Here is a 26,948-nt window from a genome sequence, read left to right as displayed (position 1 = left end):
TAAACGGAACATACCAAGTTCAGCTCCATGTTGTTGGAAACTCAGCTGTTGCAGATGACAGGCTGGCCTCAAAAACTAATAAACAGGACCTCTGTCATGCCATGATTTCAGGTTTGGATGCTGACAGGGGACAAGCTGGAGACAGCTACATGCACAGCGAAGAATGCACATCTGGTGACCAGAAACCAAGACATCCACGTTTTTCGGCTGGTAAAGTGTCCTCTGCGTTAGGGCCATGTGGGGATGATGTTCAATTTGTCCTATAACCTCCTAACCTCGAGTGGGCCCCTTAAGAAGGGAGGGGCAGCATGTGAATTACCTAGGGTGGGGAGCATCAACCACGGTTGCTTTGGATGGGATGATTAATGACCCAGGCGCCGGCTGGAGAGTTCCTTCCAGTAGTGGTTTAGGAGTACCTCCTTCTAGCCCTGTGCTAATGCCATGCTCTTAACCTTTTGGGGGTCATGGTCCCTTTGAGAAGCTGATGAAAGTCAGGCACTCCCCCCGAAAGATGCAGATCCACTCATACACATGAAATTATGCATGGGATTCCTGGGATTTCACGGAACCCCTGAAAGTCAAGTCCTTGGATAAGAAAGAAATTCCAGGCCACAGATACTGGTCCATCTGCCCTCCTGAGGGGGGAAGCATTTAGGACCATTGAGGAGCCTTTTGAAGGAGGTGAACTGGATGGGCAAATGAGAAATCGCCCGCCCTTGTGGCAGACATTGACCAAGACAATGTGCACATCAGGAACTGCTGCCAGTGAGGACTGTGCTAGGCTTTATTGCATTGGGGAGGTAGGGGGACCGGGTCCTCTTTGGGGCAGGATATAGTAATCCCACTGATCTGAAACCAGAGCCACGATGGCAAACAACTGGAAGGTCTCTAGATGTTTGGGGGTCTCCCCCTCACCCCGCCTTTGGTCCATAGCACACAGAAGCTTCAAACAATCCAGGGATTTTTGAAATAGCATAGTGTTGTATAGAGGCAGGTACAGTCAGTTCTCATCATTCACAGATTCTTTGTGAATTCTCCTCCTCCCAAAATTTATCTGTGACCTCCAAATCAGTACTCTTGATATTTTCACTGTCATACGTAGAGTGGCTTAAATCTCTCCTTTTTTTTTTTTTTTTTTTTTTTTTTTTTTTTTTTTTTTTTGAGATGGGGCCTTGCTCTTATCGCCCAGGCTGGAGTGCAGTGGTGCAATCTTGGCTCACTGCAACCTCCGCCTCCTGGGTTCAAGCAATTCTTCTGCCTCAGCCTCCCAAGTAGCTGGGATTACAGGCGCCTGCCACCACACCTGGCTAATTTTTGTATTTTTAGTAGAGACGGGGTTTCACCATGTTGGCCAGGCTGGTCTCGAACCCCTGACCTCAGGTGATTCTCCCACCTCAGCCTCCCAAAGTGCTGGGATTACAGGCATGAGCCACCGCGCCTGGCCTAGAGTGGCTTAAAATTTTAGCTGCCTGAGACACACATTCCCACCTGAGGTTGAACAAGTTCACACACTCCCTCCTTCTTTCAGCCTCATGTGACGAACAAGTGTCCTTTTTGCAGTCCATTAAGTATCAGGTTTTTCGCATTTTTATGCTTTTTGTTGGCAGTTTGTCGTTTAAAATGGCCGCAGCACAGCGCTTCTTTGCTGGCTTGTTTTCCTACATGCAGGAAGGCTGTTGATGTGACTTATGGAGCGAATGCGTGTGTTAGATGAGCTTCCTGCAGGCATGAGTTACAGAACTGGTGGTTGTGAGCTCAATGTTGATGAATCCAGGTGTCTTTAAATAGAAACGCACATAAAATAAGGTTATATATTTATGAAGATATTGCAACCAGGGGCAAAAACCTAACCCTGTATTTCCCCTACAGGTGATGGTTTAGTATTTGCTAATTCAGTGTTCACAGTGACTTTAGAAAACATAGCTACTATGAATAATGAGAATTGACTGTCTGTTCTAGAATTCAGGGATTGCAAACTAATGACCTATGTGCTAGCCACCTGTTTTTCTAAACAGCAGGTATTTTGTTTTATTGGAGTGTAGACAGACCGGCTCGTTTGCATATGGTGTACGACTGCTTTTGGATTACAACTGCAGAGCTGAGTGGTTGTGATGGAGACCATGTGGTCCTCAAAGCCTACAATAGTTAACATCTGGTCCTTTACAGAAAAGTGGCCCAGTCCCTGCTAGGTGCCTGGCTCTGCATACCTGGGCTACAGCATACTAGCCATGTGCCTTTAGTCAGGTTAGCAGATGTCACCATGCTTCAGTTTCCTTAGGTGCAAAATAGAGCTGTCTTCTTTTTGGCACCTCATAGAGCCGTTGTGAGAAATAAATGAGAAAAATCCACCGAATGCATCGTCCAACGCCTGGCTGAAAATGAAAGTACAGGCTTTTTTTTTTTTTTTTTTTGAGACAGAGTTTTGCTCTTGTTGCCCAGGCTGGAGTGCAATGGCGTGATCTCGGCTCACCGCAACCTCCACCTCCCAGGTTCAAGCGATTCTCCTGCTTCAGCCTTCCCAAGTAGCTGGGATTATAGGCATGTGCCACCAAGCCCGGCTAATTTTGTATTTTTAGTAGAGATGGGGTTTCTCCATGTGGGTCAGGCTGGTCTTGAACTCCTGACCTCAGGTGATCTGCCCACCTCAGCCTCCCAAGGTGCTGAGATTACAGGCGTGAGCCACCGCACCTGGCCCCCCGCCTTTTTTTTTTTTAAAAGACGAGTCTTGCTCTGTTGCCCAGACTGCCAGTGCAGTGGCATGATCTCAGCTCACTGCAGCCTCTGCCTCCTGGGTTCAAGTGATTCTCCTGCCTCAGCCTTCCCAAGTAGCTAAAATTACAGGCACCCACCACCATGCCCAGCTAATTTTCTATTTTTAGTAGAGAGTGGGTTTCACCATGTTGGCAAGGCTGGTCTCAAACTCCTGACTTCAAGTGATCCGCCTGCCTCAGCCTCCCAAAGTGCTGGGATTACAGGCGTGAGCCACTGCGCTCGGCCATTACAGGCATTTTTAGTCCTGGGGGAAATTGTAGGTGGTGGTTGGCACATGGGCTCTCTTGATTCCTGCAGAGTCATAACCAATAGGATTCCATTTGGTGCTGCCTCTGGTGGCAGAGGAGGGGAGGGACCCTTGGCTGGGGTGGCCGTTGTCTTCATGTGGGCTCCTGGAAGCCACTGTTTATTGTTCTGTCATGTCCGGAGAGCAATGCCTCCTTCTCCATCTCTGTTCCCTTCCAGGTGACCAACCGCGGGGAGGCTCACCTCGAGCTGAACGCCTTCCGCAGGAAGCATGATTGTGCCCTGGTCATCTCGGGAGACTCCCTGGAGGTGAGCTTGGGGACCCCTGAGAGCCAGTCCTCCCAGCAGCCTGGGTCTTATCCGGCTTCGGCAGGGGCACTGCAGGCTCGGCAGCGACCTCCACCAACGCACCACCTCTCCCTCCACCCTGCAGGTTTGCCTCAAGTACTATGAGTATGAGTTCATGGAGCTGGCCTGCCAGTGCCCGGCCGTAGTCTGCTGCCGCTGTGCCCCCACCCAGAAGGCCCAGATCGTGCGCCTGCTTCAGGAGCGCACGGGCAAACTCACCTGTGCAGTAGGTAGGTGAGGCTCAGGCTGTGCTGCTGGCCCTGGCCTGCCGGTGCACCAGGCTCCCTTTCCCTGAGGATATTTGGACGCTGCTGCTCGTTCTTCAAATTCCCCAGGCCCCTTTGTTGAGGTCATGATTTTTCTCCACCTCTCAGACTTTGGCTCTTTTTGTTATTATTTTTAATATTTCCCTTGGAGAGCAGATAAGCACGTGCCAGGCCTCTACTCGTTTGCCAGTGGCTCAAGAGTGCAGCCTTCCGGGGGTGGAGACCACACACTGTGGGGTTGGATCTGGGTTCAAATCTTTCCACTGGCTTTTGCCAGTGGGTGCCCCAGGTGGCTTCTTTCACCCGTCTCAGCCTCGGTTTGCTTATGGTAGAATGGGAATAATAATTGTGGCTTCCTTAAATGGTGTCACGAAGACTAAAAGGGGTCACTTTTTTTTTTTTTTAAAGACGGAGTCACACTCTGTTGCCCAGCTGGAGTGCAGTGACACAATCTCAGCTCATTGCAACCTCCGTCTCCCGGGTTCAAGTGATTCTCCTGCCTCAGCCTCCCGAGTAGCTGGGACTACAGGCGCGCACCACCACGTGTGGCTAATTTTTGTATTTTTAGTAGAGACGGGGTTTCTCCATGTTGGCCAGGCTGGTCTCGAACTCCTGACCTCAGGTGATCTGCCTGCCTCGGCCTCCTAAAGTGCTGAGATTACAGTCGTGAGCCACTGCTCAGCCTAAAAAGGATCACCTTTGTAAAATGTGCTTGCCACGCTGCATGGAAAGCATCCAGTAAGAGCACTACAGGTTGCTGCTGATGGTAATCCTGGGGTATCCCGGCCTCCGAGGAGGACAGGTGGTGGTAAATGCCTATGTGGACACAGTCCCACTGCCGCTGCTCAGTGCTGGGACCCTTGGCAAGCCGCCTGGGCTCTCTGACACTCAGCCACTCTGCCTGTGAAACAGGATTTTGGTAGTGCAAGGGGTTGGAGAGATGGAATGGACGGGGCAGGCCAGGCACTCAGCAAGCGCTCCGTGAAAGACGAGAGTGCGGTAAAGACAAGCATACATTCTTGTTTAAGGTAACAATGAAACATCTTTTCTTTCTGGTCTGTGTGGCTCGCAGGGGACGGAGGCAATGACGTCAGCATGATTCAGGAATCTGACTGCGGCGTGGGAGTGGAAGGAAAGGTGAGAGTGTTTCCCTCTGCTCGGCTCCACTTGCTGTAGTTTCTTGGTTCTTTTTCTCTCAAAGACACAGCTTTAAGCCTTCTGGAAATTCCAGATAAAGAATGATAAAACATAAGGAATCATATGTCACAGTTACCTCATGTCACTGGGAAGATAGAGGTCTGTATTGCTACATCTTACAGACAGATGAATGTTGGCTTTTTGTTTGCCACGACCTCAATTTAAAAAAAGAAAAAGTGTTTCTGGGCCGGGTGTGGTGGCTCACGCCTGTAATCCCAGCACTTTGGGAGGCTGAGGCGGGTGGATCACTTGAGGTCAGGAGTTTGAGGCCAGCCTGGCCAACTTAGAGAAACCCTGTCTCTACTGAAAATACAAAAATTAGCTGGGCATGGTGGTGGGTGCCTGTAATCACAGCTATTTGGGAGGCTGAGATAGGAGAATCGCTTGAACCCAGGAGGCAGAGGTTGCAGTAAGCCGAGATTGCGCCACTGCACTCCAGCCTGGGCAACAGAACAAGACTCCGTCTCAAAAAAAAAAAAAAAAAAAAAAGTTTCTCTATATTCTTAGGGTATGGTAAGTATACTTCAGACTTCTCTGGGACAGTCAGCATTGTCAGTAGAAGCATTAGTTATCCTGCTCTGTGCTGATCTCTTGGGCGCTATGGAAGAGTGTGGCTTAGTTCACTTCTCACCAAAAGGCCTTGGCAGGTATAATTTTTAAAAGTTGGTGTGTTAGGAAATATTTTTTCTGTCTTTTTTTCCTTGCCAATTGTGCGCTTGCCTCTTATAGTTTACTCGGCCCTAATTTGTGACCTCTAAATGACAAGAGGCAAGAAGATGGGTCACCGAGTTTGTTAGGACTGTGTGTGAAGGGCTGGAAGCAGTAGCTCACGCCTGTAATCCCAGCAGTTTGGGAGGCTGAGGCGGGAGGATCACTTGAGCTCAGGAGTTCGAGACCAGCCTGGCAAACATGGTGAAACCCCATCTCTACTAAAAATACAAAAATTAGTGAGATGTGGTGGCACATGCCTGTAATCCCAGCTACTCAGGAGGCCGAGGCAGGAGAATCACTTGAACCCAGGTGGTGGAGGTTGCAGTGAATCGAGATTGAGCCACTGTACTCTTGCCTAGGTGAAAGAGCAAAACTCCATCTCAAAAAAAAAAGAAAAGAAGTGTGTTTGAAGTATAGGAGTGCCAAGGCCTGGAGGGAGCAGCAGAGATGCTCCCCTGTCCATCCTGTTGCATAGCTTCATGACTTTGGCTGACCCATAGGGCTTTTTTTCCCCCTCTTTACCACCCTTTCTGGTTCTCTGGTTCTCAGCAAGATGACGATGATTTAAAGTTGTAGAGTGAAATGATTTTTGAATGAGATATATCAGAAGTCTGTATAGATTCCCTGAATACAGTTTTTAAGAAGCATGTTTTTGAGTTTAATGGCATTCTCTACCAGTTCTTATAAAAATTAAAGCATTTTCCCTTCTATTAAAAATGGTATTCTGGTTCCTTTGTTTCTTGGGATATAAAATAGTGCTCACTATAAAAAATTAAAAGAATCTAGGCCAGGTTCGGTGGCTCACACCTGTATTCCCAGCACATTGGGAGGCCGAGGTGGGCAGATTACCTGGGGTCAGGAGTTTAAGACCAGCCTGGCCAACATGGTGAGACCCCGTCTCTACCAAAAATACAAAAATTAGCCAGGCATGGCAGTGGGTGCCTGTAATTCTAGCTACTCAGGAGGCTGAGGCAGGAGAATTGCTTGAACCCGGGAGGCAGAGGTTGCAGTGAGTGGATATTGTGCCACTGCACTCTGGGTGACTGAGACTGTCTCAAAAATATATATAACATAAAATAAAAGAATCTATAAGTAAAACACATCTTTTCTTTTAGGTAACTGCATCAGATAACACTGGTTATTCTCTCAACATTTTTTCTGTGTGTATATTACTGGTTATGAGTGTGTATATATTTGCTATCTATACAAATATCTTACACATGTATATATATGTAATTTTCATGTATTTTTTAAAATTGAAAACACACTGTACATTTTGTTGTGCAGCTTGCTTAAATCTGTTACATCATGGATTTGTTCCTACATGAGAGCATACAGAGCCATCACTTCTTACTCTGACTCTACCTTTTTATTTTGAAAAATGTCAAAAGTTGAAATACAACAATGGAAAAGTTGAAATAGAACAGTGAGCATCCATCTACCCTTCACTTTGGCCAATTGTTAATATTTGCTACGTTATCTTTCTTTCTTTGAATCAGTAGAAAGTAAATTGTATGTAATGTTACCCCTAAATATTTCAGCTGGATCTCTTTAGAACAAGGACATTCTCCCACACAAAGAAAGTAACATCATAACCACGCCCCACCCCCCGCCCCGCCCCCCCAGGCACCCCCACCCCATGTAACATTGATACAATGCTACTATATAATATTCATGCTCAACCCCGTGTAACATTGATATATAATGGTACTGGATAATATTCATGCTCAAATTCCCCCATCTGTCCTCTGAGTGTCTTCACAACTTAAGTAATAAAAGCTCCAGGAAGGATTGCAAATCACATTTATTAGCATGTCCTCATGTTTCTGATATTCTTTATTGTAGAACACGTTTCTCTCTTTTTGTTTGGTTTGGTTAGAGGGTGTTTTGTTTTTCATGTCAGTGACATTTTTGAAGCATTCAGGACAGTTGTAGTGTCTCACGGCACTACACAGTTCTTGAACCCATCAGATTGATTCGGTTCCAATTCTGGTTTGGCATGAGCACTGTACAAGGGGAATTGGTGTTCTTCCTGTTGTGTTGTATCCAGAGGCTCTCATGTCCCTCTGTCCCTTTATTGTTGGCTGTCACTGCCTTTTAAAATGAGAGAATTCGGCCAGGTGCAGCTGCTCATGCCTGGAATCCCAGCACTTTGGGAGGCTGAGGTGGGCGGATGGCTTGAGCTCAGGAGTTTGAGACCAAACTCGGCAACATGGAGAAACCCCATCTCTACCAAAAATAACTAAATTAGTCAGGTGTGGTGGTGCATGTCTGTGCTCCCAGCTGCTCGGGAGGCTGAGGTGGAAGGATGGCTTGAACCTGGGAGGCAGAAGTTGCTGTAAGCCAAGATCACACCACTGTACTCCAGCCTGCGTGACAGAGTGGGACCCAGTCTCAAGAAAAAATAAAAATTAAAAAATACAAAATGAGAGAATTCCATTATATGGTTGCACTGCAAGTTATTCCCACTTCTGTGAGTGTGCAGAGCTGTGTATTCAGGAATATCCTATCTAATATTGTTAGTAGCTCTGGGTTTTTGCCTCATGTTTAATTAGCTCTTAAGGGAACTGAATGTTTTAAAATATCTATTTTTAAATGATTCTTTGCTACTTATGGGGTGGGCTGAACTCCCAAAGTATTAGATCCACTTGACGTCCAAATTATAACTATATGCGATTCGGAATGGTTTTTATTTAAATAAATTCCCCTTTTAAAATCAAATTTAGACTTGGACCACCAACTGCATATAGCTTGAAACCAAAGAATTTCTTTCTTGAAGTTCTTCAAAGATCTCCTACAATGTCTTGCTTTTTCAGTGAAAGAAAATGTGTTTGCCCTGACCTCTTGTGCTTCTGATGGTGCCTAATTTTATTGGATTTTAGGAAGGAAAACAGGCTTCGTTGGCTGCAGACTTCTCCATCACTCAATTTAAGCATCTTGGCCGGTTGCTTATGGTGCACGGCCGGAACAGCTACAAGCGGTCAGCCGCCCTCAGCCAGTTCGTGATTCACAGGAGCCTCTGTATCAGCACCATGCAGGTGAGTGGACAGCTGGCCCCTCTGCACATGTGCATGTGGCTATACCATGTAGGTGAGTGGACAGCTGGCCCCTCTGCACATGTACATGTGGCTATACCATGTAGGTGGGTGGGCCGCTGGTCCCTCTGCACATGTACATGTGGCTATACCATGTAGGTGGGTGGGCAGCTGCTCCCTCTGCACATGTACATGTGGCTATGTAATTATCATGGAAAAAGCCTGGGAATTAGATTATGCTTTGGAGCTGTCACCCCTACCTCGCCAGTTTAAATCCCCCACCTGGCTGCATTCCAGCTGATAGACCTTGAGCCAGTCCCTGAACTTCTTGGTGCTCAAGATTCCTCCCCTGTTAAGTGGTGCTGGTCATTCCTGCCATGTGGTGAGGATGTGTGCGTTAGCAGTGGTGACATCCAGTGCCTGGCATGGGGCAAGTGGAGTGTATATGAGTTATTTTAATTGTGGGTACGTTGTTATAATTTGTTTGCTGGAGTGAAAGACGCAGAGTTAAATGCTGAATGACTATTCAGGCCCTGGTTTTTCACCTTTTGCAGAGGTAAGGGCCATCAGAGAACAACCACTAAAGAAGAATGTACTTTGCTTGTGTGCTTCCTGTACCCTAGGCATCAGGCTAAGTGTTCACAATGCAGTGTCTCACATAAGCCTCACAATAGCCTGAGCCCATTTTACGGATGGGGAGGCTGAGGCTGAATATGGATGAGAAATTTGTGGTGTCCCGCAGGGATTCAGTCAGCTCAGGCAGGTGGACCTCAAAGCCTGCAGTCACAATCTGAGTACCTTCTTGATACGCTCGTCATGGAGGGCCGGGGACCGTGTCCACTTGCAGGGGTCAGCATGACACTTGGCACTGAGGTTGACTCAGCATCACGGTTCTGTCTTCCAGCAGAGCCTAGTAGGGGAACTGAGTTTAATTATTATGATCACGAATACCCTTGGAAGTTAACATCTTGTTCCCATCTTGCTTTTTCATAAAAGGATTCTAGAGTATATATTTTCTCACCTTCTCTCTCACAAACTTCTTCAAAATCTGTCATCATAGGCCAGGCGCAGTGGCTCATGCCTGTAATCCCAGCACATTGGGAGGCTGAGGTGGGCGGATCGCTTCAGGCCAGGAGTTCAAGACTAGTCTGGTGAACGTGGTGAAATCCTGTCTCTACTAAAAATACAAAAATTAGCTGGACATGGTGGCATGCACCTATAATCCCAGCTACTTGGGAGGCTAAGGCATTAGAATCACTTGAACCTGGGAACTGGAGGTTGCAGTGAGCTGAGATTGTGCCACTGCACTCCAGCCTGGGCAACAGAGTGAGACTCCATCTCAAAACAACAACAACAAAATTTGCCATCAGTCTGTAGCAATTAAGTGTGGAGTAGAAAGGAGGCCAAAGGAGGGAAAGAAAATATTTTTGGTGTTGAAAAGCTATTGATTGTCAATCTTCTTTTTTGGGCATTGAGGTGAAAATGCTCCCAGTTGAGTGGTGAGAATGTAGGTGCAGTAGATCCTGGAACTCACGTCTCCTTCTGGCCATACCATTAAGGATCTGTGAGACCTTGAGCAAATAACTTTCTACTCTAGGCCTCAGTCTTCCCACCTGGAAAACAGGGATGATGAGACCCTCCTTGCCCTCGGACAGGGCCACTGTGAAAAACAGAGACGTTTTTAAGACATCAGTGCTAAGGCATCCTTACCGTGATTAGTAGAAGTGAAATAAGGTAATATGTAAACATCAGGTGATATTTTAATTTGTGAGAATGTTTAATCATACTTGAAAGGCGGTCTGCCTTGTACAATGTATCAGGTAGTGCTGCTTTGGGTACATGAGAATTCTCCGTCCACTGGCTACACCCCAGTTTTTTGGGGGTGATTTTATGTTTTAAATATCTATTGCAATTGGGAGTAGGGGAGCCTGAAAGTGACTTTCATCAAAATGATCTAAACCCAAACAGCTGCTGTGGTTCACCAGACCACATCTGTACTTTTATGTTAACTCACCAATTGAACAGGATAATGCTGTGGTTTTAATCATTGGGAGATTAATCAGCCCATCCTTGGACTCATACACAAAAGCTGGCCGGGATGAGCTGACTTCTTCAAAAACTGGATGTTACTGTTAACATTGATGTAGAAAAAGAATTCCAGGATGAGGCATTGTTCTTTGTGCGAAAGAAAATGCCTTTAACCCCTGTCCACTGTGCTGAAAATGGCCAAGAGCAAGTCCCAGTTAGAATTGCACCGGGACATGAGTCTGTCAGAGAACACAGTGTTTTTATTTTTCCCAAAGTGCTCTTGTCGAGATGAAGACTTTGTGGTTAGGATGACCCTTTTAGAGGAAGGGGCTCCTGATACTGGTTTGGAAAATAAACAACAGATTCTTGACATTTTTACAACCATCCTTCCTAAGCAGCGGCACAGCCTGGGTGAAAAGTCACTGGAAAAGTGGCTTTTCCGGCGCAGCCAGGGCGAACTGGGGCTTCCTGTGGCCATGGCGCTCAGGAGCACCTGCGCTCTGAGCTCTGTGCCGAGAAAGCACGTGTTTCTTACATGCTTTCTCTCTGTGTCCATTGAAGGTGCTCTGGGGAGCTAGCCCTGGTCTGATGCTATTTCTAATGACTAGGGTATCTCTGCCTTGCTTTCTTCTGCTTTCTAAAAGCTTTCAGGCAGCATTTGTCTCTGGCCTTCCGTCAGCTTTATATGAATAGATATCAGCTTGGAGACCTAGCCCATAGAGGTCCAGAGACGGAGCTAACAGAGCTTCAAGCCTGATTGGATCTCCCCAGCCTATTCATCATTACCAGCAGCTAATATTTTCCAAAGCAGGAAGCAGACATTTCCGCGAGGGTTTGTAAATATCTTCATTGCTTTTGTCTAATTGCAAAAATAATCTGTCACCATGCTCTTTTCAAAAATTTCCCCAAATACCGAAACATGTAATATAAGAAGTGAAGCCTTCTCTGCCATCCCAGCCCCCGTAGACACTTCAGAGGCTCTTTTTCCGTATGTGTTTCCATACCTACGGCACTTTGGTTAGCAGCGTGCATGCCTACAGAGGTGAGGATTCCGAGCTGTTTAGAAGTGTGCGCTCTGTGGCCACAGCTGGGCTTGAGTCCCGTAGGGCTGTTTACCTGCTCAGCCTCCCCTTCTGTAAAGTGTGGGTGATAGTAGGACTTGATCCTGTGGGCTGCTCTGGAGATCAGCTGTGCTCATGTGCAGAGCATTCCTAGGTCCTGGAACTTAATAAATATTCACAACAGGCTGAGTAGACCCTGGAGCTGTGATACATCACCCTACCCAGGAATGATTCCTGGATTTGCTGCTTAGGAACTGTGTGGGCTTGGGCAAGCCACGTACCCTCTCTATGCCTCACTTTCTGCTTTGCATAATGAGGATGATGAGAATCGTACCGACTTCATAGGGTTGTTGTTGATGTTGTGAGAATGAAATGAGCAAATCCATGTAAAGTACCTTACAGCAGTGCCGGCACGGATGAGTGTTATGTAAATATCAGGTGTTATTTTTATTCTGTAAATGTAAGGGATTTTGTCATGACTTTTGGTGACATCCTCCTCTCTCCTTGGCACAGGCTGTCTTTTCCTCCGTGTTTTACTTTGCCTCCGTCCCTCTCTATCAAGGATTCCTCATCATTGGGTAAGGAAATCCTGCCAAGGAATTAATTGTTTACGAAACCTTCTCCAAATGCCGCAACAGAGAGAAGAAACGTGGTGGAAAAATTCTTGGGTTCCCAAGCCACATTGGATTCCCAGCCCCAGCGAATGCAGGCCCAGCACCATGGTTTAGAACCTCCTTGAATTAACAAGGTTTTGAGCTGTTAAGCCCTTAACCAGATGGAGGAAGTGGAGTTGGAGATGTGTGTGGTGTGTTGCACTTTGCCAGTTGTACCTGGTCTTGAAAAAATACTCCAGAGTTATCAGTTGATTGAGGAGAGCAAGGTGGAAGGTTTGCAGACTTGGTGATTTCACCGGGGTCTTAATAAAAAGGGGTGGGGGATCTGAAAAATGCCCTCCTGGCCTGAACTGAGCCCAGTAGAAGTCCCATCCTTGGAGCTCCAAGGAGGGCCAGAGTCCACTGCCTCGGGGACGTGCAAGTAACAGAGCTTGGCTGCTGTGCCACAGTGACAGAGATGGTGTCACTTGGGCCTTTGCAGCCTGCAAACCCACCCCCATTACTGACCTGGAACTTCAGGATGATCCTTCTGACCTTTTCAGAGAACGTGCTCAGTCTCTGAATCACCCAGGTAGGTGGAGTTTGGTTACCGAGTGCCCTAGATACAGACACACGCAGCTGAGGTCACTCCTGGTTATGAGGAGACGGCGGGCGTGGGAAGGTCAGCTGCGCTCTGGAGAGTCTCACAGAGTCCGCTTTCCATCCTCCTGTGTTGGCTGATGAGTTCAGCCTGAGAGGAGGCACTAGAATTCTGCCTGCTTCTAACTGGAAAAGCGGGCTGTCTTTTGTCGGGTTCTGGAAGAGTACAAGAACATTACAGAATATAGTCAGGGGTTCCCTGAGCTGTGCACCGTGCGACCTTCCGTGGTCTGGTCCCATCTTCCCCGTGGGTCCTCATTTCCTCTTCCGTCTTCCTCAGCCCCAGCCCCACTGGCCTTATGGCTGTTCTTCAGACATGACAGCCACTCCCGCCTCAGTGCCTTTGCACTGGTGGTTCCTTCTCCCTGGAATGCTCTTCCTCCTGGGATTGGCTTGGCTGGCCCTCACCTTTTGTGGGTGTTCACTCAAATGTTCTGTTCCTCAGCCTCTAAAATTGTACCATCACCCCCTACACACACACACACACACACACACACACACACACACACACACACGTCTTATTTCCTCTACCCCATTATATTTTTCTCTTTAGCACTTCTCTAACACACATAGAGTTTACCTAATGTATTTGTTTATTGACTCGCTGACCAGGATGAAAGCTCTTCAGGGCAGACATTTTTGCCCATTTTTGCTCATGGGTTTCTGGTGCTTACAGCCAGCCCCGGAGCATAATAGACAAGCAGTAAATATTTGTTAGAGGCATGGTTGGGACTTGGGTGCTGGAGGCTGGCACAGCACATAGCTCCTATCGCGTCAGCCAGGTCTTACCTACGGCGGTTTTCTCTCCCAGGTACTCCACAATTTACACCATGTTTCCTGTGTTTTCTCTGGTCCTGGACAAAGATGTCAAATCGGAAGTTGCCATGCTGTATCCTGAGCTCTACAAGGATCTTCTCAAGGTTCTGTTAGCTTCTCAGTCCCTCCTTCCTCCTTTCCTCCTTTGCTTTTCCCTTCCTTCCCTCCCTCCCTGCTTTTTTTCTTCGAATTTATTTCACACAGACCCTCCAATTCTGATTTGAACACACTTGAACTGGTAGCTTTCTTACTTTTGGGGGGAAGGTGTGGGAGTTTACATTTTTTCTTAAAGCAGTAATATATTCACTGGTATAAAGAACGTGAAAAAGTACAGTAATAGATAAACTGAAAACAAGCCAACTCACGACTTGCAAAAAGCCCCTGACAGTTCCGCTTTGCAGTTGCAACTTACGTTTGCTCCCAGAGATGTTCTTGTGTACAGTTCCAAAAAGTGTGTGTGGTGGCGTGTGCCTAGGCATGTGTATAATTTTATTTGTCTTCCAGGGTTTTTTACCCAAGGGAAGGTTTATTCCCATGTAATGTTAATTCTTTTTTTTTTTTTTTTTTTTTTTGAGACTAATTCTCACTCTGTCACCCAGGCTGGAGTGTAGTGGCTCGATCTCGGCTCACTACAACATCCACCTCCTGGGTTCAAGCGATTCTCCTGCTTCAGCCTCCCGAGTAGCTGGGATTACAGGCGTGCACCACCATGCCTGGCTAATTTTTGTATTTTTAGTAAAGAGAGATTTCACCACGTTGGCCAGGCTGGTCTCAAACTCCTGACCTCAAGTGATCCACTTGCCTCAGCCTTCCAAAGTGCTGGGATTACAGGTGTGAGCCACCATGCCTGGCCAATTCTTTTTTTAAAGAAATAATTCCTCCAATGTGTTCAGGTGTGTGCGAGCCACTTTATTGATGAAGACAGATGGGTTGCCTTATCTCGTTAGCGGGAGAATAACGTGAAAGCTGATGGCATGCTGCGTGAGCCCCCCACGAAACCGGCTCTAACCTTTCTCTGTCTCTCATTTAGGGACGGCCGTTGTCCTACAAGACATTCTTAATATGGGTTTTGATTAGCATCTATCAAGGTAAGGATGAGTGGAGACACCTGTTTGTCTTGTGCTCTGGCCCTGACTCAGGGTGTCCCCTTCTTGCCTGTAGAACAAGAAGAGAAGAAACGAATCTGAAATAGGAAGGAGGGTGGCAGTGGGACCCAGGGGAGACCCCGCTCACCCTGTATAAGGACTTGAACATCAGACATGCGCAGTGCTGCTGTGTGAGAAATGAGGTAGTGAAGCCAGAGGAAGGCAGGTGGACAGTAATCAAAGCCTGTGGGGCTGCTCCACTCATGAGGCAAAAAGCGGATGCTTTCTGGGATGTTCTGAAACCTTTTCTGAGAGTCAGGTCAAGTCGTAGTTTTGGAAAAACATGTTTACCTCAGTGGCCTCCAGAGGGGGTCTTACCAGACTGTGGAGGTGTTGTAAGATGACCTGTTGGAATATAAGAAGAAAATAGCAAAACTTCTGTTTGTATTTATTTTTCCTAACTCTTTTACATTTACATATATATATATTTATTTATATATATATTTTTGAGACACAGGGCAAAGCCACCATGCCCAGAATCCTTTTTTAGTATTTCTATTTTTATGTATGTTTTGTAGTGCACATAATAGATTTTATATACTTATAAAATATGTTTTATATAATATGTAGAAACAGAGTGAGACCCTGGGCGGCGGAGGGTCTCACTCTGTTGCCCAGGCTGGAGTTCAGTGGAGCAATCACGGCTCGCTGTAGCCTCGACCTCCCCAGGCTCAGGTGATCCCCCTACCTCAGCCTTCTGAGTCTGGGACCACAGGTGTACACCACCACCAGATCAGTTTCCAAATCAGTTCATTTCTTCCCAATGGACTGTGAGCCACGAGTCCCTGCAGGTCCAGCAAGATGACCTCATGCTGTGCTGTGGATCCTGTCGGGTGCTGACACAGGCTTTAATTCCTGTCTAGAAACCTGTTTCTAGTTCAGCATCTTAGACTACAGGTGTACACCACCACACCCGGCTAATTTTTGTATTTTTTGTAGAGATGAGGTCTCACCATGTTGTGCAGGCTGATCTCAAACTCCTGGATTCAAGCAGTTCTCTTGCCTCAGCCTCACAAACTGTTGGGATTACAGGCATGAGCCACTGTGCCCGGAATCCTCACTCTTTTTTAGTATTTCCATTTTTATGTATGTTTTGTAGTGCATATAATATATTTGTGAAATGGTCCTAATATTTCTATATATCTGGACAGGTACACATATATAACTTACAAATAAACATGTGTATTTGGGGATTATTATTATTACTATTCTGAGATGGAGTTTTGCTCTTTTGTCCAGGCTGGAGTGCAGTGGCGCCATTTTGGCTCACTGCAACCTCCGCCTTATGGTTTCAAGCGATTCTCCGGCCTCAGCCTCCCGAATAACTGGGATTACAGGCCCCCGCCTAATTTTAGTATTTTTAGTAGAGGCGGGGGTTTCACCATGTTGGCCAGGCTGGTCTCGAACTCCTGACCTCGTGATCCGCCCACCTCGGCGTCCCAAAGTGTTGGGATTACAGGCGTAAGCCACCGCGACTGGCTGGGGTTTATTATTTTTTTAAAAAATAAATTTACTGTTCATGTCACCTATTGGGGTTTATTCTTTTTTTTTTTTTTGTAACAGAGTCTTGCTGTATCACCCAGGCTGGAGTGCAGTGGCATGATCTCGGCTTACTGCAACTTCCACCTCCCAGGTTTAAGAAATTCTCGTGCCTCAGCCTCCCGAGTAGCTGGGACTACAGGCACGCGCTTCCACGCCCAGCTAATTTTTTTATTTCTAGTAGAGACAGGGTTTCGCCATGGTGGCTAGTCTGGTCTTGAACCCCTGGCCTCCAGTGATCCGCCCGCCTCAGCCTCCCAAAGTGCTGATTACAGGTGTGAGTCACGACATCATTTTATTTTTTATTTTTTTGAGACAGGGGCTCACTCTGTCACCCAGGCTGGAGTGCAGTGGTACAATCTCAGCTCACTGTAACCTCCATCTCCCAGGCTCAAGTGATCCTCCCACCTCAGCCTCCTGAGTAGCTGGGACTACAGGTGCATGCCACCACGCCTGGCTAATTTTTGTATTTTTTGTAGAGATGGGCTTTCACCTTGTTGCCCAAGCTGGTCTCAGACTCCTGAGCTCAAGCAATCCACCCACCTTGGCCTCCCAAATTGTGGGTTTCCAGGCCTGAGCCCCCGCGCCTGGCCGCGACTCCATCATTTTAAATATTATATTTAACTTTCTATTTCTTTCATCAACTCTAGATACTCTCCCTCCCTGCCTTACTTCCTTTTTTCTCCCTTTTTCTCACTTTGTAGTTAAAGATTATTTATCCTACAAGGTCAAAGAGGAAAATCAGAAAACCATAGGTTCAGACCTGCATAAAGCACCAGTCATTAACCTCATGTAACAAGTGATGCCTTTCATGTCTAAATGAAAACTGCGGAAAGGAGCCAGGTGTAGGCGAGCAGGGCGCGGCTTTCGCAGGGAGGGTGAGGGGAATACCCTTCTCTGGCGTTTGCAGGGAGCACCATCATGTACGGGGCGCTGCTGCTGTTTGAGTCGGAGTTCGTGCACATCGTGGCCATCTCCTTCACCTCGCTGATCCTCACTGAGCTGCTCATGGTGGCGCTGACCATCCAGACCTGGCACTGGCTCATGACAGTGGCGGAGCTGCTCAGCCTGGCCTGCTACATCGCCTCCCTGGTGTTCTTACACGAGTTCATCGGTAAGACCCCTGAATGCTTAAACCCCGTCCGTCACCCCCAGTGAATCTGGCCCAGAGGTCTCACTGCCATATGAAGGAAGGGGGGTTCCCAGCTCTCGGCCTGGGCTCTTCCTCCAGCAGTCCTTCCCGCTCAGCTGTCCACGTTTTCTTAACAGGTGTTCTCTAGGGACAGGTGGTAGTTGTGCTTCAGGGTGTGAAATTGAGGACAGAGGGCGTGATTGCAGTAGACAGTGTTTTTCTTTTTCTTTTTGAGTCGGAGTCTTGCTCTGTCACCTTTTTGGGGCCACAAAATCTTTTTGTTCCCGTGAAATCTTAATCTGAAGTCCAATCTATGAAACTGATAAAAGGGGACTTGTGATAGCAAAGTGGCAGTGCTGGGAGGTGCCGAGCCCCAGAACCTTGCCCGTGCAGCCCTGCCTTGCTGCTGTGTCCTGATAGAGCTCCTGAGGGACTCCAGGGATCTCAGAATACAATCTGCTGCTCCGCACAGCAAACCAAGTGCTGAAGGTACTCGCCAGTTCCGTAGACGTGGGAGCACCTGCCGTGTGCCAGGATTATGGTGGCAGATGAGGTGGACAGGCTCGCCAGGGAGCTGCCCTTCTTGTTGGGAACACACGATAAACACACATAAGTGAGTGTGAGCACAGGAATATCAGATGTGATCAAAGTTACCAAGAGAGAAAAATGGGGTGAGGTGCTAGACGCCCAGGCACACCCCAAATAAAAAATGTTATGGAGGCCGGGCACAATGGCTCACACCTGTAATCCCAGCACTTTGGGAGGCAGAGGCGGGTGGATCACGAGGTCAGGAGTTTGAGCCCGGTCTGGCCAACATGGTGAAACCCCATCTCTACTAAAAATACAAAAATCAGCAGGGCGTGGTGGCACACACCTGTAGTCCCAGCTACTTGGGTGGCTGAGGCAGAAGAATCGCCTGAACCCGGGAGGCGAAGGTTGCAGTGAGCTGAGATCGCACCACTGCACTCTAGCCTGGGCGACAGAGTAAGACTCCATTTCTAAATAAATAAATAAATAAATAATAAAAAATGTTATGGGAATGTAGAGATGGGGGAGTGTCAGCACCATCCCAATGTGGGGTGGCGGCAGATTTCTCTGACCTCAGTAGTGATTCCAGGTACTCTTGGGCTTGTCCAGTGTCAGCCACTGTCTCTAGATGGACAAGCCTGGTTTCCTCACTCTTCCATGCTGACCTCACTTGCTTTGCCATATCAGTTAATTTCTTCCCAATTGATTGAGCCACAAGTCCCTGCAGGGCCACCAAGATGACCCCATGCTGTGCTACGGACCCCGTCGGGTGCTGACATGGGCTTTAATTCCTGTCTAGAAACCTGTTTCTAGTTCAACTAGAACTTGCAACACGGGCACGGTTCAGATGATCCAGCATTTTCTGTGTTGTGCTGTGGATAGATTCTGAACTCTAATCTTGGTTTCCCCCGCACGGGGCAAACTCAAGCCGCTATGGCTTTGGAACCTCAGGGCCGGGGTCATCCTGAAAGTCTAGCTGGTTTAGCAGACAGCCCTCTTTACACCTCTTTCCTCCTCAGTAGGAGCATTTAATTTTCTGTCTGTGTTATTTAAACAAAAAACCCTCAAGAGTGATACTGTTTCTCCTTTATCAGCTGGGGGAGCAGGGCCCGGAGGCTGCTTCTCTGCTAAGAAGCTCATGTGTGTTCAAGATTTGCAGGATAGACTCTCTCTGGGGGAAACTTTCAGTTATGACAACCCCCTCACGCCCCATCCTCCGTGGGAAACCTGCAGGGCCCAGGCTCTCTAGCAATGGCCCATCCCTTGCTCCTTTGCCCCAGGCCTTCTCAGTGGGGGTGGTGTGGACCCCACCACCTGGGGAACAAACATTGGTCTTTGGTGGGGTGTGAACAAACCCTAATCTTTTACGTATAAAGGAGATGTATATATAATATTATAAACAGATACACAGTATACCTGTGACATTAACATTTCATGGAGGTGGTCAATTAGGAGAAGAAGAAAAGTCTAAAAATGTTCCTTAAGGGGCAATAACAAGAAAAAGGCAGAGAAACTCGACCTTACCCTGGAAGCATCTTTGATCGCGGCTCTTTTGCCAGCTTCCAAAGCTCCTTAGGAAGGTTTTAGTAAAGGTAAAAGAAACATCCCCTGAAAAGTAAAGGTTTCACAGTTGCAGCCCCAGTTTCTAGAAAGGATTTGTGAGCATTTACTGTGCGCTCCAGGAACTAAAGGAGCATCCCTGTGAACAGTGGAGTTTTAAAGCAGTTTCACCCTTGTCACTAGTCTCTAGAAAGCGTTTTGTGAGACCTAGTATGTGCTCAAAGGCTTGGGCCTGAGGTGGTCACAGAGATGTGGCCCGTGCTCAGGAAGCTCAGCTTGTTTGTGATAGGGACACACCACAGGACCGGGTCAGAGGTGTAGGAATACCACAGGGTGAGTTGAGCCTTGGGCCTGGCACTTAGTAGGTGCTGCCTCAGTGGCAGCTGCATTTCAGCATCCTGTGCTCAGAAAGTGGAGAAGGGGCTTATTCTGGCTTCTGCTGTATTGAAAGCCACAAACTGTCACTCCTCTCTTAAGAAAACCTCATAACCGGGTTTATAGTCCTGCAGCAGGAAAGGCAGTACGCCCGCCCCCCCACCTTCCATCAGAGTCCCTGAGGGTCAGCTTAAGCCTTTCTCTGACAAGGGGGTCTGAACACTTTGCACCATGACCCAGATTCATCCTGTGGCTTTCTGCGACCATCACTGGAAGCAGAGGGTGCATTTGAATGTCACTTTCCGCTCGCCAGTGGCCGGGACTTAGAAAGAAAGACTCTCCAACTGTTAGACAACACCAAATCAAAAGCATCTCTGAGTTTTCTTCCCCTGTAATTTTCTTTCCTTCTTTTTTTCTCTTTTTTTTGAGACAGTGTCTTATTCTGTTGCCCAGGGTGGAGTGCGGTGGTGCAATGTTGGCTCACTGCAGTCTCAAGCTCCCCGGGCTCAGATGATCCTCCCACCTCAGCCTCCTGAACAGCTGGGACTATAGGCATGTACCACCATGCCTGGCTAGTTTTTGTATTTTTTGTAGAGACAGGGTTTTGCTGTGTTGCCCAAGCTGGTCTCAAACTCTTGGGTTCAATTCTTCTGCCCGCCTTGTCCTCCCAGAGTGCTGGGATTAAGGCATGAGCCACTGCATCTGGTGGCCCCCATAGTTTTCTTCTCCTGGGTGTTAAAAGTAGCATTTCACTGTCAGGAAGCTACAGAAGAGAGAGCGAGGAAAATCAAGCTGCGGCGCTGTGTACTCTTAGCCATGGTACCTTCCCTTACAGTCCATGGAGAAAGAGGGCCAATGCCAGGAGGCTGTGGGTTTGTGACGGGAGATGACTTTCCCTTTGATAGTTGTGACGCCTGTTTCTGGACCCCATGCACCTTCCGGAATATTCCTGCCTGCTCACTGCTGTCTTCCCGTTTCCTTGCAGATGTGTACTTCATCGCCACCTTGTCATTCTTGTGGAAAGTCTCCGTCATCACTCTGGTCAGCTGCCTCCCCCTCTATGTCCTCAAGTACCTGCGAAGACGGTTCTCTCCCCCCAGCTACTCAAAGCTCACATCATAGGCCGTGCGTTCGCTGGAGGGGGCCCTGGTCTCGGCGCTTCCCTGATGGACAGAGCTCAAGTTCCATTTATATTAACCGCCACCTGTGGATTTTGCAGTAATTGCTAACACATGCAGTTTTAATGGGAAGAGGCTCTGCGCCTAAACGGAGTCCTAACGCTGCATCAACGGGAGGGAGGGTCCTGAAAGAGACCCATCTGGGCCTGTCTGAACCCCTCGTTCTTCATGTTTAGGTGAATGTGAATATGTTAAAGCTGGTGGCTCAGCTGGGAGATTTATATGGGTCACTGTGCGAGCTTCCTTATGACTTGAATTTTGTTGTCACATGATAAAAGTTTCTGGGTAGCTGAAGGTTGTAGAAGGCTCGTGTGTGTGTGTGGTTTTTTTTGTTTTTTGTTTTTTAAAGAGTCCTAATGTGTATGTACTCTTTATGTCTTTCTTGCTCTTACAAAGAGGTGTCAGAAAAATAGAAAGCTCTTGGTGTCGGTTTGGGAGGAAAAGACAGTGACATTTGGTAAAAAGTTATCCACACAATAATCTCCATTCGGAAATGCTCAGTATCGTCTCCAGCCAGCCCTGCTTATCCAGGTTACACTGGATTCCTGGGATCGTAACCAGTAAATGAGAGAAGAGGGAGAGAGAGTGTCCTAAGTCCAATCTGTTATCCTTGATCTGATTCAGCATCCATAGTGCGTGAGTTAACTTCACCTGCCACCTCGTAAAAGAATTTCAGAGGTGTGATCCCGCTTTATTGGGACCTGGTAACAATCACAAAGCCAGTGGCTGTTTGAGAACGACCTCAGACATTTTCAGCAGAGTTGTTTTAGCAGGAAACGTGCCACTGAATGGCCCCTAAATGTGTCGACAGTGTGATAAGAGACTCAACTAATTCTTTAGGCAACATGGCAGATGTGACTCAGATCCTCCAAGACCAAAGTGGAAAGGTCAGGGGGCTGGGACTCTTCTCTTCCATAGAAGCCTGTTTCCTGTTAGGAGGCATAATGGAAGATGACCCCACAAAGGCAGAGGCATCTTTCAGAACAACACTGGTGGCAGCTTTCGGAACAAGGAACCCCTGGTGGGAGGACACCCAAGCTACAGCGTTGGGATCTGGGATCTGTTCCACTGCCGGCAGATTTCAGGGGGAACTTGCTGAAAGGCAGCCAGTGGTGAAGATTTCTCCCCTCCCAGGATGGACTACATGCCGGCATGTTTCTTATAAAGCTGTGGCTGCTTGTTTCAGAGGAAGGGAGTTTGCAGTCGCGGGACGTGGTAGAGCAAGGCATTCTTGGGTTTTCAAGTTGCTTCTTGCAGAAGCCACATATGCATGCCATAAGGGTTAAGTTGGTGGATCTTTAAGAGCCAAGTGTGGTTGAGATCTTGGATTTGCGTTTACTTCTTGATGAATACATATCCTTCAAACCCTCTGCCTGGCGCTACTTCTGTGTGCTTCAGAGATGTACATCACAGCCTGGTTTCTGATGCCTACTAACTCCTGCTCTTGGAGAGCTGGAGACACGAGGATCAGATAGTCCCTTGCCTTTGGAGCACTCTTGATAAGCTTTTGTATTTTGTGTTGTCCTTTTAAAATGTTCTAGAATGACTTTACGTTGCAGGTACTGGTTAATTGGCTGTTGACACCACATCTATTTTGTCTTATGATTCTGCAGTTTTGCAGTACTTTTCTCTATCTGATTCAGCCATTTCTGCCAGAGGGAAAAGGTCGGCAGAAAAGATGTATTGAGTGAATAGTTAAGGATAGGATCTTTGTCCAAAAATTTCAGAAAGATTGAGCAAATCTGACGTCTTCATTGAGTGAGTTTCTGTGTTTTCAAAGGTGGAGGAGAAGGTTGTGCTGGAAGTTTTTAAGCCTCCGTTTTCTTGGAAATCAGTCTGTAACACTGGCAAGTCTTAAGATAGTCCCGTTTGGAGTTTGCAGACCCTGTACCTGGCTCTGTAACACTGGCAAGTCTTAAGATAGTCCCGTTTAGACTTTGCAGATGCTGAACCTGGCTCTGTAACGCTGGGAAGTCTTAAGATAGTCCTGTTTAGACTTTGCAAACCCTGTACCTGGCTTTGCTCAGAGATTCGGGATGCTGGCTCCTGCAGGCAGGGCGTGTGGGAGCCTCGTCAGGAAGTTTGAGAGGTTTCCAGCAGAAGCAGAATGAAGATGGTCTCCCTGGCCTTTTCCTTAATTCTCAATTTTGATTGAGGTGCACAAGTTGACTTTTAAAGCCAACGCTTAAGATACTGATTGACATCTTCAAGGGAGAATGCTCCCAGGAGGGGCTGAAGAAGCCATAGTTGGAAGTGGAAGGTACTCGTCAGTGTTCTCCACAAACCTTTTTACTCTGTTGTCTCAGCCGCACTGGGGCGGAGGCGGTCAAGGGTGAGAAGGACCGACACTCAAGTGCAAACTGCCACGTCGTTGGCCCATCCCATCAGTGGGCAGCTGGCTGACGCCATTCACTGGACGGTCCCTGAACACCTAGGAATGCACACACCGTGCTTCTCAGACACTGGAGACGCAAAGGCAGGAGGATGCAGTCCGGTGAGAGGACACGATCTTTACCTGCACAATCAGACTGTAAGCCCAGCAGAGAGCCCCAGGGGCGCCTGGGCACTTCTCGGAGGTCATCTTAGTGGTGGTGGGGAAGACAAAGAAATAAGCAAACAAGAAACTAGAGTTGCTATACAAGAAACTCTCCTGAGTTTGTAAACCTTAAGCATAAGGATTCAGTTGACCTTTTTCTTGGTTCATCAATCTGGAAAGAACTTACATAAAGCGCCATTGACACTGTCACCTGGGAGCTCCATGGGCCGTAAGTCTTTGACAGCCAATTTAATTTGAGGTCAGAGGGCCTTGAGGTACACAGTCAGCACTGTTTGAACACTTTTCCTGAAAGCAAAACTCACAGCTCCCTGCGCCCTCTGACAACACTAGCTATTTCTGCCAGAGTAAGAACTTCTATTACTATTTTATTATTGTTCATATGTCTTTTGATGATGGTTGTGTGACAGGGGGAAGCAGGATCTATTTGGTTTCTTCCCCCTCCCCCCACCCCTTCCTTTTTGTCTCTTTTTTTTTCTCTAAGAAAATCACCCGACTAGTTTTTCCATCTTGAGTAATTTCTTACGTGGGACAGTTTTGATCCTCATTTTGAAAGCATGCGTGTGCACATGTGTGTTGCCTGTGGTGCCAGGTGAGACAGGTGGCACTAACTCCAGCTGCTTGGAAGGCATCCCAGGGCGCATCTTAAAGTTGGAGCAGACCTCCCTTTTCCAGCCCCTGGGGCCAGTAGACCACGTGCTGGAACTAGCATTGTAAAATTCCCATCCCAGTTCCGCTCCCCTGGAGTGAAACCCTTTTTTTTTTTGTGACAGTAAATCTTAAAAGTCATTGTCTGTTTATGAACATTTCCTCAGTTTCTTCTCTGCTGAAAATGTAAGCCATGCTACTTTTTAATGTATTTTGAATTTTGTGCTCATTGGAAATTGATATGCTAATGCCTCCCCCACCCCCCGCCAGACTTTTCTTTTTATACTTTGTCTTGTTTTTACTGGGGTAGGCTGGGCATGCGTGCGTGCCTTTAGGGCAGCATTTTAAACCTTTGCCAAAATTGCAAATGGGACATGTACATTCTTCTGCTCCATCCTACTTAAACACCTATCAGCTATTTTTATCTTTAACCTTTTCTGTGTGTTTGAAGTGTGTGGGGGGTGTGTGTGTGTGAAAGAAAGAGCGAGAGAATGATGTCATCTAAAGTTTTTTGAAGAATTATTTTGTTTTCATTGCATTAAAATTCTATCACTCCCAGCTTTGTTTTCATTTAAAAAAATATACAAAGAGCTTTGTAAATACAACACATTTTATTTCTCCCTCTTCTTTTAATGTACAGCTTTTTTGCCGCTTATATATACTTAAAATATTCCCATGAATTATGTCCAGTTCTTCTTGGAAAAAAATTTGTTTTTGAATGAACCTGCAAAGCATCCTGCAGCGTGAGCAGCAGCATCTTCTGGATGCTCAGAAGCATCTTCTCCACTGGAGCTCAGAAGCATCTTCTCAGGCCAAAGTGGCGTTACCCGTGAATCTGTCTTCTCCGCCACAGCATGGTTTGAGGCGCAGTCTGTTAATATAGCTGGGCCGTGTCAGTGACTGTTGTGTTTGTGGGGTCAGGTGGGGGGCATGGTATTTGCAAAAAAAAAAAAACAAATTATGGCTAATTTATTATTTTGTTGCAGTGGGGTTAACTGTAAACTCATGTAAGAGTCTGTGATTTCCTCATTGGTTGATCTCTCTCTCTGTAATCCTCATTGCAAATTTTCACCAGGACAGCGTTTTTTGATTAGAGGGGAGCTCTGGCACAGTATGCTTTAATTTAGCAGGAACTTCCAGATGATTTAAATTCTCGATGCTGTGATGACACACATGTGATCTTTCGTGTTTCTGAGTGACTCTACTTTCATTGTTTGCCAGCGTGGCTCGTTGCTGTTGCCCAATAAAGCTTGTGTACGTTCTGCCTTGGGGGATTATTTTAATTTGTACAGAAACATGAATTCTGGTGTCAAAATGAGGACTTTTTATTATAACGCTCCTATTTTTTCTTTATTTCATGGTACATGAAATGTAAAGAAAACTCTTTCCAGTTCAGAAAATTATTTTGATTTTGGCAAAACCCAAATCAATGCATGTTATTTATTATTTTGTACTATTGTCCATCCCAGACGTGTCAGAATTTCAAAAGGTGATAGATATAAATGGAAAATAAGATGAAAACCATAAGCTTCATGTTGTATTTCTATACACGGTCCTCGATGACTGAAATATATATATATATTTTTTTTTATCGAGGGATGGAACATATAGGAACAGTCAGTTAAGTTTTAGGCAGAAAAAATTTTTAAGGCCCGGCGCAGTGGCTCATGCCTGTAATCCCAGCTTTGGGAGACCAAGGCAGGAGGATTGCTTGAGCCTAGAGTTAGAGACCAGCCTGGGTAACGTGGCGAAACTCATGTACAAAAAATACAAGAAAACGAGCTGAGTGTACTGGCTCAAGCCTGTGGTCCCAGCGACTTGGGAAGCTGAGGCGGAACAATCACCTGAGCCTCGGAGGTCGAGGCTGCAGTGAGTCGTGATTGTGCCACTGCACTCCTGCCTGGGCAACAGAGCAAGACTCCGTCTCAAAACAAAACAAAACAAAAAAAGCTTTTGTGTAGGAAGTAGTTGAAATCAATTGGGTGATTTTTGTCCCTTGGGGGACACGTGGCGGTATGAAGACCTTTTCAGTTGTTACAACTCGGGGAAGAGGAGTGCTACAAGCAAGGGATGCTGCCGAACACCCTGTGATTCACAGGGTGGCCCAAAGTGTCAAAAGTGCCAACATTGAGAAACCCTAATTATTTTTTTTTCGAGGTGGAGTCTTGCCCTGTTATCTAGGCTGCAATGCAGTGGTGCGATCTTGGCTCACTGCAACCTCCGCCTCCCAGGTTCAGGCGATTCTCCTACCTCAGCCTTCTGAGTAGCTGGGCCTGCCACCACGCCCGGTTAAGTTTTGTATCTTTAGTAGAGACGGGGTTTCACCATGTTGGCCAGGCTGGTCTCGAACTCCAGGCCTCAGGTGATCTGCCCGCCTCGGCCTCCCAAAGTGCTGGGATTACAGGCATGAGCCCATACGCCCAGCCGGAGAAACCCTAATTTAATTGGCACGTGTCAGCTGTACCATTTGTCTGTCTGTATTTGTAAAAGGGCCCGGAGGTATAAGCTCGTGTGTCTCAGGAAGCAAGTTATGCCTCCGCCTACTATACCAAATAC

General features: G+C 47.0%; 1 protein-coding gene across 1 annotated transcript in view; it reads left to right on the top strand.

Annotated features, from left to right (window-relative positions):
• The window catches only part of ATP9A (ATPase phospholipid transporting 9A (putative)), a 172,545-nt gene extending 146,891 nt beyond the window's left edge, over positions 1-25,654 (top strand). Inside the window, exons 19-28 of the mRNA XM_034947069.3 lie at positions 112-210; positions 3,238-3,327; positions 3,452-3,596; positions 4,705-4,769; positions 8,423-8,578; positions 12,178-12,242; positions 13,729-13,837; positions 14,764-14,821; positions 17,328-17,531; positions 20,998-25,654. Of these exons, the coding sequence (XP_034802960.1) occupies positions 112-210; positions 3,238-3,327; positions 3,452-3,596; positions 4,705-4,769; positions 8,423-8,578; positions 12,178-12,242; positions 13,729-13,837; positions 14,764-14,821; positions 17,328-17,531; positions 20,998-21,134 (1,128 nt within the window). The 3' untranslated portion in view covers positions 21,135-25,654. The remainder of the gene's footprint in view (positions 1-111; positions 211-3,237; positions 3,328-3,451; positions 3,597-4,704; positions 4,770-8,422; positions 8,579-12,177; positions 12,243-13,728; positions 13,838-14,763; positions 14,822-17,327; positions 17,532-20,997) is intronic.
• Positions 25,655-26,948: the final 1,294 nt, after the last annotated feature.

Source organism: Pan paniscus, chromosome 21 (genome assembly GCF_029289425.2).
Source record: "Pan paniscus chromosome 21, NHGRI_mPanPan1-v2.0_pri, whole genome shotgun sequence".
NCBI lineage: Eukaryota > Metazoa > Chordata > Mammalia > Primates > Hominidae > Pan > Pan paniscus.
This window is presented reverse-complemented; position numbering and strand designations above follow the sequence as displayed.